We start from the raw sequence: 12561 nt of genomic DNA, 5'->3' as shown, positions 1-12561 counted from the left end.
TAGCTGGCCATGAGAATAGGGCAATGGTGCTTTGAAAAAAGGGCAGCTATTCCTTTGGAGGTAAACTTAATGCCCCACTCGGCCACCTAAGGCAAAGTCGTTGGTTCAATGGGCCTCTTGACTCACAGACATTAGCTGAACTCCTGGGCCTAGATCCTTGGTTGGCTACATCGAAACCTAGCAGGGTCCAATGGGCTGTAGTCACTCAGGCCTCAGTGGCAGCCGGGTAAATCCAGGAGCAGGCCCTTGCTATCAGTAGCTGGAACTCAAAGCAGTGCTCTGACACTGGCCAGCCCTCCCACTGATGGAGCGCGACACAGGGTTATGAACTTTTGGATGGTTGCCAATGACCTGTCTGGTATACCAGCTGAAAACCTAGACTGGCAGATTAAAGATACCTCTCTTTGAGGGGCACCTGGGTGGCTCAGTGGGTTAAGCTGCTGCCTTCGGCTGAGGTCATGATCTCAGGGTCCTGGGATCGAGCAGCAGGGAGCCTGCTTCCTCCTCTCTCTCTCTGCCTGCCTCTCTGCCTACTTGTGATCTCTCTCTGTCAAATAAATAAATAAAATCTTAAAAAAAAAAAAAGATACCTCTCTTTGGGCATTACACTTAAATAAATTGTTCAACTTCTGTAAGTTAAAAAAATGAATATTAAAATTATATACTTTTTCCTGTCATACTGCCAAAAATGACAAGTTTAGCAAAACCTAGTACTGGCCAGAAAATGGATGCAAAGCTATTCCAAAACACTATCAGTGGCATGGAAAATGTTCACCATTTTGAAAGGCAAGCTGACTGAAAATGCACATGATTTTGGCTGGCTGGATGATTCTGCTTCTGTGTATCCAAGAGAAATAATCCAACTCTCTAAGAGGCAGGTACTAGCATGTTTCTACAAGTGAGATTAACCCTCCATTAAGTTTTGCCTATGCCTTCTCTCCTGTTACCTACCATTTTAATTTCTATACAATTCCCAGCAAACTGTAATATTCAAGAATCAATACATACATACCTGTCATCTTTGAATCCCCCCAGGATTCCACTGAAATGTTTTTTTTTTCACCGTAACATTAAAACCGTAACATTAATGTCTTGGGGCTTATCTTCATCTTTTTCTATCACTATACAGCAGTCAACACAGAGTGAAATTACACTCTCTACCAGGTGCTTTCACATAGGATACCTCACACAGCAGCACATGACCGCCTTAAACCCTCTGAAGTAAGTGGTATCAATACTCTTACAGATGAGGCAACACACTTAGAGCATCTTGCCTGAGATGGCAAACAACAGTTCAGGGGAACAAACCCAGAGTAAGCGCCAAGTCCATCGGTTCTGCTACTAATGGCTGGTCCTGGAACTCTCTTGTACTGGTGTCCTTTAGAGTTATTTTCTGTTATTTAACAAAACCAAAGACCAAGATTAAATAGTATTAAGGCCTAACATACTCAAAGACCAAGTACTCTTATTATTGACTTTCTAGAAGCATATAAGAATAAGCTCATCTAAGGATTAAGAATTCAAATTCCCACATCTACAGTTACTACTGACTTACATGGAAACAACCAAGCAAATACTGTTTCGTAGCAATTGGCAGACTTTAATATTCAAGAAAAATTAAGTCCATCATACACATTAAAAATATAGGAAATTTCATGCAGACATGAAGCTTCCAATTCAGCCTTTGTGGCAACTTTTAGAATGAGAATTACATATAAATACAGTACATTTTACAGTTCCCAAACTTCATAATTTTATACTGTGATTTATACAGCTTCTCTTTATATTTTACATTTCCCATCTTGCTCACTTGATTAAAATACCCTAACCTGCACCGCTTCAGAATATGGAAAAAAGGGGGGGAAGCAAGCACAATGACCTATCTCCTCCTGCTTTATGAAAATGAAAACATTTGTGTATCAAGCTAATATAAGGAATTAGAACAAAAAATTTTAAGGCTTACATACTTTAGTAGCTAGGACTACACATAAGAAATAGAAAATTAAATCCTCCAGTGACATTTCTATTATTGACTGATACCACAATTTTCAAGTTTTGAATATATTAACTACAAAAGCAATGAGAAAAAAAGTGATGAGGATTTATGTAGAATATTTGAAAACCAGTAGTCATGATAGGAGAAGTTAAAAACAAATGAAATAACTGATTTCAGAATCAACGAAAAGCTAAGCTGTAATTTAGAAATGTAAGTAATATTATTAAAGAGTAAAACCTGATAGCCAAAATTTTAAGTAATAAAGCCGAGTCCTTGCTACCAATATATTTTTGCCTCTATGAGAAAATAAAGATCATTTGTTCTGATACAAGTAAAAAAGTGAATACCAGTCAGTGAATAAAAAGCTTTTCTATATTACTCAAAAACAGCCTGTATTCCTTTCCTTTCAGTGGATTTTTTAAATACTTAGGATCCTTTTAAACTTTTTTTTTTTCCCTGAAACAAACAAAAACAAATTTGGATTTTTACCCCCTACCAATTAATTGAAAATTCATTCACATGGTAGTTAATGAAAATTCTAATAACTGAACGTCTGCCAAGTATTGGGGGTAGAGGGAGACACAAAAAAGAAATAGTTTTGGGGTTGTTTTTTTTTTTAAACTCAAGAGGCTAAGGCCTCCAGAATTTAGCAAGTCAAATAAACTTCACAGAGCCCTTTACTGCATAACAGGAGCAAAGGCCACAAGAACTCCCTCACTGTCCACGGAAAAGCTCCTACTAATAAGATGCCAAATTGCGTGGACTCTCCCAACCTAACAAAAAAGGCCTAAAGATTCACGAGTAAGTTTTCCTATTAGAACATGACATTAATCCTACAGCACATTATTGAGATTAAGTCTATCTAATTCAAATTGCCACAGAGGTCATATAATGCCATCATAATCACCTGTGAAAATATCCAACAAGAGTACTTCCTTTTCCCAAGAAAAGGTTACAACATCAGTCATCTCTGCTTTCCAAGCTACTAGAAACAAAATAATAAACATAAAAATATATATAAAGGAAAACTCCCTCCAATAGAAAAGATCTGCTAGAGGTAGAAATTTAAAGCAGCATATACTGTTTCAACTCCAGCTATCAGGGAACAAAATTGGTGTTAATCTAAAATTACATGAATGGCTGCTGCTTACAATATTGAAGATACAGACCACGGGCAGTAAGTTATCCCTGAATTTCATATTCAGAATTTCCCCACGGTAATACCATCATGACAGTTTATTGGAAAAAAAAAAAAAAAGTGCTTGCTTTTGTGATCCAGGTAATTTAAAAAAAAGACATTATTGTAAACATTCACTGACAAACTGTATTCACTTCTAGTTTAAAATCATACATTTCAAATGGGAGATTTTATTATTTCCCCATTTTCTGAGCAGTACCTTGAATAAAGGCTTTTGTGCCTCACGAAAGAGTGTTCAGATCTCATACATTTCAGAGTGATTCATGATGAGTATGCTTTCAAATAATGTTCAGGTTAGTATGCCCCAAAGACTCTCAGTTACTTGAATGCTTAAATGCATTTTACTGGCCTGTGATCTTATTAAATTCAGCATTTCATAAAAATGAAATGGTTGATGCTTCTCTAAATTCAGCTGAGCTAGAAAAAAAATAATTTGAGTGATTAAAAGGACACACACACATTTTATGAATGGATTGCTTAGGTCCAAAGCAAACGGAAGTCCCAATTCCAGATGCTGAATGTGACAGAGGATCCTCAGACTCTTCTAAAAATAATATGTGCAATGCACACAAAACAAAGATTTGGGGGGACTTCGATACTAGTAGTCATTAATATGGCAGACTTGCAACAGACAGCTTCATGAAGACCACTGGAGATAAAGTTTTCTCTACTGAAAGACAATTCTGGGCTTCAGGGAAAATGTATACTTGAAGACATTTCCTCCATTTTTACTTCTGTAGTACAAATATGCATGGCATAGTATATTTCTGAAAAAGCGATAGACGTATTAAGAAAATAGACGCTATTTCTAAATTTTGTTAGGAATAAGAAGGCACCACTGATTTGAGGTTGTGTCCTGTCATTGGGAGAGTTGATTTTGAGTTGTTTATTTCAGGATTTGCTCTTATCAAACTCTTTTCCTGCTGATACCACTTGAGAACGTTACTGTGGTTTACGGACCACAAACAAGACACATTCATAGTAGTATTTCATCATGGAGAGATCATTCACAGTATACGTTGACAAGACAGATTCTTTTTCCACCTGGAATGCAAACAATAACCGTAATGATGGCGATGACCATGAGGATAATACAAACAGTACTTGTGACAGGTTCCACTGCAAACGTACTCTATTGACTTCTCACATACACATACCCCCTTAAGATTGGCATTATTAGCAATCGCACTTTACAAAGAACAGATTGCTCACGGTCACAGCAGTAGTAAGAGCTGGAGCTCTCCATGACTCTGTTACATTGCTTCTCTTCATTTTTAAGAACAAATCTGTTGTTTATTTTTTTTAATGAATGAAATGCTTTTAAATAAACATACAACTAAAACACAAATCAAAGTGTCATAAAACCTTCTCATCACATGATCAAAAAGACCGAACACTACAGAAGTACACACAGTGAACGCTGTCACTGCCCGCCCCACTCCGTCTGCTCCTCCAGACGCTCCTGGGTTTGGCATCTGCCCGGCTACCAGGGCCGACACAGTTGAAAACGGGAAGCTGCCATGTACTGAGAGCTGACTGATGACATCAGGGATTAGTTTTCCATTTACCTACACACTACGCCAAAGCCTAATAATTCTAAAAGCCAACTACTATTTTCACTTTGTGGATGAGAGAACAATTAAGAAGTCAAGTCAGGAAATGTCATGATATTCCCATTCCTAGGAGCGCTGGAAGTGAAACGTCGTTCTATCCTTACCTCCACCTGGAATCCATACTGCAGAACGACATTTTTTATATCTTCATAGCTCAATTCTATGGAAAGTTCATTTGCCAAATTTTCAAAGTGGTAAAGTAGGGGACCTATGGTTTAAAGATATTATGAATGAATTACTTAAATATGGTCAGGCACTAGTTGCTGTGGTAGAACTCCAAAGTGAATTATAAGATGGGTGAAACGAACAAAAAGGAGAACAGAACCTTTACATCTGCCAAGGGCATGTGTCCAGACCCCTGAAACTTTGGCCCATTCGAGTGCTGGGCCCACACCAGTGCGGAGGGAGTCCCTGTGGCACACCAGGGCTGCACTGTGACTCTCCACATAGGAGCCTTACACCTGTAACTCCGAGGTCACGGAGGGAGCACCTGGATCAGAGTCCCTACATCCCGAAAGTATACTGTAATTGTAATTCCTTAGTAAATGCACAACTGCAACTGCAGACTGCGTATCATGTGAAAACAGAAGGGTCCTCAAGCCAGCCGAGGTCTAAGAGAGTGCGTGCACATGGTGGGAAGTTACAGGCAAGGTTTCCTGGAAGGAAGATGTGACACCAGATCTGGCTCTTTAAGTGCACAACTCCCATCTCAGCTCTAACACTCACTGATCGTGGGCCTGTGGACCCGTCCCCAGCTCCGCAACACCCAGTACACTTGGCACAGAGAAGGCGTTCAGTCAGTGACAGCAACCACAGCTTTTTAAAATGACATTCCCCCTTTACTATTTTCTCATTCCATGTATCCAAGAACTATGACCTGACTCCAACCAGAGTCTCCAGGCTTTCAATCTCTCACGTTCTGCCCAGTCCGTCGTCAGCCTCGTCCAGGCCACACTATCATTCAATAGTTACTTTAGGACTAACCTAAACAATCTTCTCTTTTCCTTTCATTGGCATAACTATAAGTCCAGTGCCCATCTCACGTCCCCTTCCCCTCATACAATGTGCTAATCACAGGATTTAAGAGTAACAAGACAGCTTCTCCTCCTAAGAGGCTCATCACTCTGTGGAACATACTTACTAAGTGTTAAAACGTTTTTCTTCCTCTCCTCTTTTCTTACCCTACATAAACCACTAGGAAAAATGACTATGAATATATACGTTAGTACTCTTTTCAGAAGAAAACAATGGTTCACCATCAAACTATTCTGTCAAGCTTAACTTCCTGTTAGTTTTATTAGGACTAGCAAAAATGACAGCAGCTACCATTTACTGAGCACTGCTGTGTCCTAGACCATCCCGATGCCTTTGAAGCCCTATTATAAACACGAAGAGCCTCAGAGCAGTCCGTCCGGCTCTAAAGTGTGTTATGTTCCTGCTCCATTATTTTAAGAGCCTCCAGCATTACTGTCTTCTTAGACCTAAACACCCCAGGGATTTTTTACATACTCAGGTCATGTTGTACCTCTCTTCACGTTGTGTTCCACCTAGAGAGCTCCAATTCCCCAATGCAAGCTTTAGCCATGCTCCCAAACCTTGCTGAAAGCAAGTTTTAATATAATCCATCTAAGTTTCCAGCTCTACTGCTCACTCTCTTAATATAGCCTACTTTAAAATTCATGTAATGGAGTATGGCTTTGCTCACTGATTATTTTTCATGTAATCCACACTTTTTAACTAGATTACAAGTTACATGAGTAAAGGCACACGTCTTCAGTTTCTTGTGAGTCCACCACAATGCCCAGCAGAGCAGTGAATGTACAGTTAGCACCTCTAATTTTACCACCCAAAGAGAACCGTTATAGTTGAGTATTTTTTACAGTCTATTACAGATGGTACTTCGACAAACATTTTTGTGCGTATTTCAGCCTTCTACAAGTACAATCAACCTAATGTTTCTACGTACTGTTCTCTATTAAAAAGAACCAGGGATCCTTTGTAGGAGGGTGGGGTGGCTACTCTCAGGGCCCGGAAGAGAGAATACAAGAAGAGCCTGGAACAGTGGTGATGCCAGAAAGGAGGCGATGTCAAATGGACACAGGGGAAGGGGGCCCTACATGCCAAATCTGGGACAAGTTAACTTAAACCATTTATATCCCTAAGGTTCTAAAAATTCCAGTTAAGAGACAGAGACTGTTAGATTGGATAACAAAATGTAACTATGCTGTTCCTAAGATACATCTAAAACAAAGTGAAAGGGTTTAAAATACAGAAAAATATACAGTACACATTAACTAGAAGAAAGCTTGTAATAGCCATCTTGAAATGCCTACGTAAAGAAACATGGCTTGCAATTGTTCAAAACAAAAGAGCGGGCACTCAAACCTCAGCAAAAAATGGTACAGGCTGGGCAAGGAGCTGTTGCGGGGGCAGGTTGGGGCGGGGGCAGGGGGAGGGTGGTTATTGCCTGCTCATTTTCCAAAGCTGACTTAACCAACATCCTTCTTTTATGTCCTACATCTCATCCTTACTCTCTACTAGGTCATGCCTTCATAAATTTTATTCTTTCCCATTCATTTTTTCCAGTGAATTAAACTTCTGGTCTTTGCCTCAGCATGGACTGGAACTTGGTTCCCTAGTGATAGGGGTCCACAGGCCCCCATATGTAGATCTTCAACTTGTCTTTTTCCCCATATAGTCACTCATATTCCAGGATTATTCCAGATTCTCCATATAGCCGGTCATTTTTCAGGGTTACTACAGGTCAACTGGTTCACATTCGGTGTTTTGCAAAACTTATCCAGCTACCCCATCTGAAAAAAGGTTACATTTTGTTGTCTCCTGATGACCTTCTTGCCATTCTCTGTCATTGTTTTAGACCCTTTTTCTGTTTTTACAACCACTGCAACAAGGTCTCAATGTGTAAAGGAGATAATGTGTCAGTTATCTACCTTTTATAGGAAACCTCTCATGTTTCAAAAAACATTCAGCTTTATGATGCTTTGGTACTTGCAAGATGACAGAAAATATACACACTGGTTTCTGGCAAAAATCTCCCGAAACCCTTGTAATTTCCTAAGTGATAAGAACACTAGGAGCATCTTTTGTTCAAATATTGGGCCTGTAACTCTGGTCCCTGACACAGAGCTCCCGAAACTCATAATCTGTGGGTGACAGAAGCATCTTTGGTTCTGATGAGACAACTCTCAGTGAGGGCTGGTCACCCAAAACACCAACCCATGATTAGAAGGTTGGATTTTCAGCCCTGCCCCACTAATGTCTTGAGAAGGGAGAAGGCCTTAAAAATGGAATGGCTGATCAAGCCTCCATTAAATCCCAAGAGCACAGAGTCCAGAGAGCTGCGGGGATGAACATTTGCAGGTGCTGGGAGAGTGGCAACCCCGGGACAGAGCATAGAAGCCCCACACCCCTTCCCAGATACTCTGCCCTACGCTCCTCTTCCATCTGGATGTTCCTCTGGATCCTTCACATCCTTTAATAAAATGGTCAACCTACGTGTTTCGCTAAGTTCCGTGAGCCACTCTAGCAATCACACCTAAAGAGGGGCTCACTGGAACCTCCAATCTGCAGCCCATAGATCTACAGTTGGTCGGAAGCACAAGTGACAGTTTGGGACTAGCAGCTGAAGTTGTGGGAAATGGGGGAGAGGGTCCTGTGCGACTGACCCCTTCCCCTGTGGTATCTCACACTATCTCCAGGCAGACTGTATCAGGAGTTAAAGTGGGGGGCACCCAGCTGGTGTCACCGAGAACTCTTGTGGCGGGAACACTTACATTTGGTAATCAGACGTGTCAGAGTTTGAGTGTTTTACTATATGAGGAATAAAGGAGACACACGAGGAAGAAATACACAGTAGGGAAGAACTGGGTTTTTTCCCTTTCATAGGAAGGAAAAGACTACGAGTCTTTCTTTTTAGTACTTTAACCTGTTTATTCTTCCAGACGAAATTAGATTTCGTCTGCTAATTGCCTGCCCTCCCCTGCTGGACTACAAATACACCAGCTCACACATATGCACACCCACATGCAGTTTTCACCATAAATCACACATATGTCTTTAAGGGTCACCACGAAAAGCTGAGGAACAGGATGCACAGGCACTCTTCTACATTTTGCTAATAACGGACTTTCCCGAAGGAGGCATACAAACAGTTTCCTTAAAAAGCTCACTCTCACTAGCTATCCCTAACCTGAGGAATATTACAGTACTTCAGATCCCCTTAAAAAGATTAAAAAAAAAATTTATTTATTCATTTATTTGACAGAGAGAGATCACAAGCAGGCAGAGAGGCAGGCAGAGAGAGAGGAGGAAGCAGGCTCCCCGCTGAGCAGAGAGCCCGATGCGGGACTCGATCCCATGACCCTGGGATCATGACCCGAGCCGAAGGTAGAGGCTTTAATCCAGTGAGCCACCCAGGTGCCCCTTAAAGAGATTTTTTAAATTACCACTTGTGATTTCATAGAACATAGACAACATCTTCACTGTAATTTAACTTCCAACGTAGCTTCTTAGTATTCCACTACGGCTGACAGGGACCGCTCTCATTTTCTATGAATGCGTTGACGATCCGGTCTTCCATCACCCCAGTTAGGGTGAAACTGTCCCCCAGGGGTTGATGCACTCTCAGCTTACAGATAAAATTATTTTTTCAGGCCCACAGGACTGCGCCCAAACCATGGGAATGTTATGGATTTACTGACAGAAATGCCACTCTGTCCTGTCTCCTGGCAGCCAACCTTGTGTGGCATCTTCACACTACGTCTCTTCCGCGTTCCAGCTTTGAAACGAGACACTCACACACCCCGTCACCGAAGAGCCGCCGGGTGCCGGGCTCCGCGGGAGGAAAAGACCAGCGCCAGCGTCCGGCCCTCGCTGAGCTCACGACCACCAGAGGAAACAAAACGTATCGGGGCCCACAGCGTGTCGTGTTAAATGCTCACGGACTGTGCGAGAACGTAAACGAGGAATACAACAAACGTGTCCTCCAGCCTGAAAGATCACCTCCGCGGAGTGTGAAGAGCTCCTGGGAAAGAGGCGACGTGAGGGGAGGGACGAGGGCGGGCTCTCTAGGTCAGGGGCGGGCATCTCTGCGCAGGGCCGGGGTGGGACGGAACAGAAATAACGAAGCTCGGACACGAGGACCACAAAGGGCACCGTGCCCAATCCGGAAGAGTTCTGGCTATCTCGAGAGCTGGAACTGTATGTAGGGAGTGTGACAGGCACAGATTCCGGTGTCGGGAGGATCCCCCGGGGGCAGCATACGGAGGACTCAACGAGGCGCAGAAGACCCGAGACAACTTGAAGGTGGGGGTCCCCCACCGGAGCCGCTGCAGTCACCGGGCAAGCAGGGACGAGGGCCCGAACTAAGGAAGGAGCCGAGCTGGAACAGTGGTTCTCGGCCGGGCGGATTCTGCATTCCCGTCCTCACACCTGAGGAGGTCCTGCTGCAGTGGAACCAGCAGAAGCCAGGGATGCCGCTCCCCGCCGCCCTGGCTGCAGGCAACCCTCCCTCTCCACAGCCTCCACATGAAGAACCACCCAGCCCCGAACGTCAGTGGTGCCAGGGCTGAGGAACCCTGGCACAGAAGATTCAAGACCTACAGAGAAGTTTCCGGAGACGTGCCTTGTGGAGTGACCGCGTGCAGACGGCGAGGAAGAGGAGGGGTAAAGGAGCGCGCACCGGCTTCTGCTTGGGGGCGTCTGCATCCAGGATGGATCCGAAAAGACAAGGGGTTTTCCTGGATGTCGCAGTACCCCAGGTGGCACACAGTGGCTTGGACCAGAGATGCAGACCGGGAAATGAAAGAGCAGGAGGAGCCGCGCTGGGAGTCGCGTGTCGTAAAGGACGAGGACGCGGCACACAGAGTGAGAACGCTTTTCCCGACAGATGCCCACAGCACACCAGGAGTGAGGAAAAATCCACTCTGAGATAATCATCATTTTGTAACCTCGGCTTACACGTGTGAAGAATTTGACTTGGAAAGTACTGACCTCCCGAATAACTACTTTTAAGGTCTATGTGTCTCCATTATTCCAATGCTCCGAATTGTTTCAGAACTCTGTGGTATGAAGAGTAGAAGCTCTCCGAACTGACCTTCCCCCCGACCCAAGTGCCCTATTACCTCTGAAGCCCGAGACAGATCACAGTGCGGCCCAGCATGTCTGCTCTTATCAGTGTGCTTATGAGGAGCCAATTTTATTTGTTCCGAGCAGTTATAATTACTGTTATTACAGAACTTAATAAAATATTAATAAACCAATTAAGGTAAAAGCTCTAAGAGAAAAGTTTCTGTGAAAGTTAACACTTTGGAAATATACAAAACCTTCCCCTACCTCAGTAACCAGGGTCAGACATATTAATCACATAATTAACAAGAACTGTTAGACCCAGGATGTGCCTGCAGAACTAGCTGGTTAGGCATTCAAGCGGTTGGTTCTGGGCTGTGAGGCTGTCTCTGCTTTACATGTAAGCTCCGGGACCCCACTGCTAGTTACTTACAGCAAGATCAGACTCTCCAACTATGAAACAGTAGAAATACCATTTCAACCTAGGGTTGTTCTGTGATTCAGTAAGGTGTTTGCTCACCCGCAGGGGTAATGCAGTTGACCTTGAACATCACAGGTTCAAACTACACAGGTCCACTTCTACACGTTTTGTTTTGTTGATAAACACAGCTTACTACTGTCAATGTATTTTCTCCTTCTTATGATTTTCTTAATAACATTCTTTTCTCTAGCTTACTTTAAGAATACACTATACAATATACACAGTGTATAGATATGCACACAGTATATACAGTATATAATACTGTAGACAGTCTACCATAGTAGACAAAATACATGCTAATTATTTATGTTATCGGTAGGCTTCTGGTCAACAGCAGGCTATCTGGCTATCTGTAGTTAAGTTTTTGGGGAGTCAAAAGTTATACGCATATTTCTGATTGTGCAAGGGATCAGCATCCCTAAGGCCCACGCTGTTCCAGGGTTACATGTATCATGTTTCAATCATTCCTTGGGAAATTTTTAGAGAAATTTAAATAAGTGACTCCTTCGAAAGAGGACCTAGGTTTGGGATAACTTTCATATTACAGTTGCATTTTATAGCCTCTCTCATTTGTCCCATGACTTTCTAAACAGAAGTTTGAAAAGACCTACTTCTATCTTTGGTCTTAGTCCTAATAGCAAAATCTGTGGTGAAAGCCAGCCATTAAAAAAAGAGCACATGACAGAACCCAACAACAAGACTAGACCCATTCTGAAGGCCACGGACTCAAACTCGTTTGTTATCTCTCAGGGCTTGCACTGCTTTCAGAGGACTCCACACTAATGGGGTACAGTCTAAGGGAAATTATACAACATAACTATAACCTTTATGAATATTTGGTACCGTAAAGTTACCAAACCGAGAACAGAGTATAAGTACTCGGGTTCACATATAAGATTCTAATAAGCACTGAGGAACTTACCTAGATTTATCCAAATTCCACCTGGCTTGAGTATTTTCCATATTGTGTCGATATAATCAATGACATTGTGAGCTGTGTCTATGAAGAAACAGGTAGCAATGCAGTCCCAGGTATCTATTCGAGGAAAACCACATTACTACATTCATTACGTTAGGTTGCCTTTTCTTTTAATTACTTCTACAAATGTTACCTCTTACAGATTATGAATATTTCATTTAACCAGAAGAATACAGAAGCTAAACTCGTCCAGTCAACACTGAAGTT

General features: G+C 42.4%; 1 protein-coding gene across 1 annotated transcript in view; it reads right to left on the bottom strand.

Annotated features, from left to right (window-relative positions):
- Positions 1-1579: 1579 nt before the first annotated feature.
- The window catches only part of CARNMT1 (carnosine N-methyltransferase 1), a 41105-nt gene continuing 30123 nt past the window's right edge, over positions 1580-12561 (bottom strand). The window contains exons 6-8 of the mRNA XM_044265877.1: positions 12298-12411; positions 4912-5015; positions 1580-4238 (exon numbers count right to left, since the gene is read on the bottom strand). Coding sequence (XP_044121812.1) covers positions 4137-4238; positions 4912-5015; positions 12298-12411 — 320 coding nt within the window. The 3' untranslated portion in view covers positions 1580-4136. The remainder of the gene's footprint in view (positions 4239-4911; positions 5016-12297; positions 12412-12561) is intronic.

The sequence above is a fragment of the Neovison vison genome, chromosome 9, assembly GCF_020171115.1.
Source record: "Neovison vison isolate M4711 chromosome 9, ASM_NN_V1, whole genome shotgun sequence".
Lineage (NCBI taxonomy): Eukaryota > Metazoa > Chordata > Mammalia > Carnivora > Mustelidae > Neogale > Neogale vison.
This window is presented reverse-complemented; position numbering and strand designations above follow the sequence as displayed.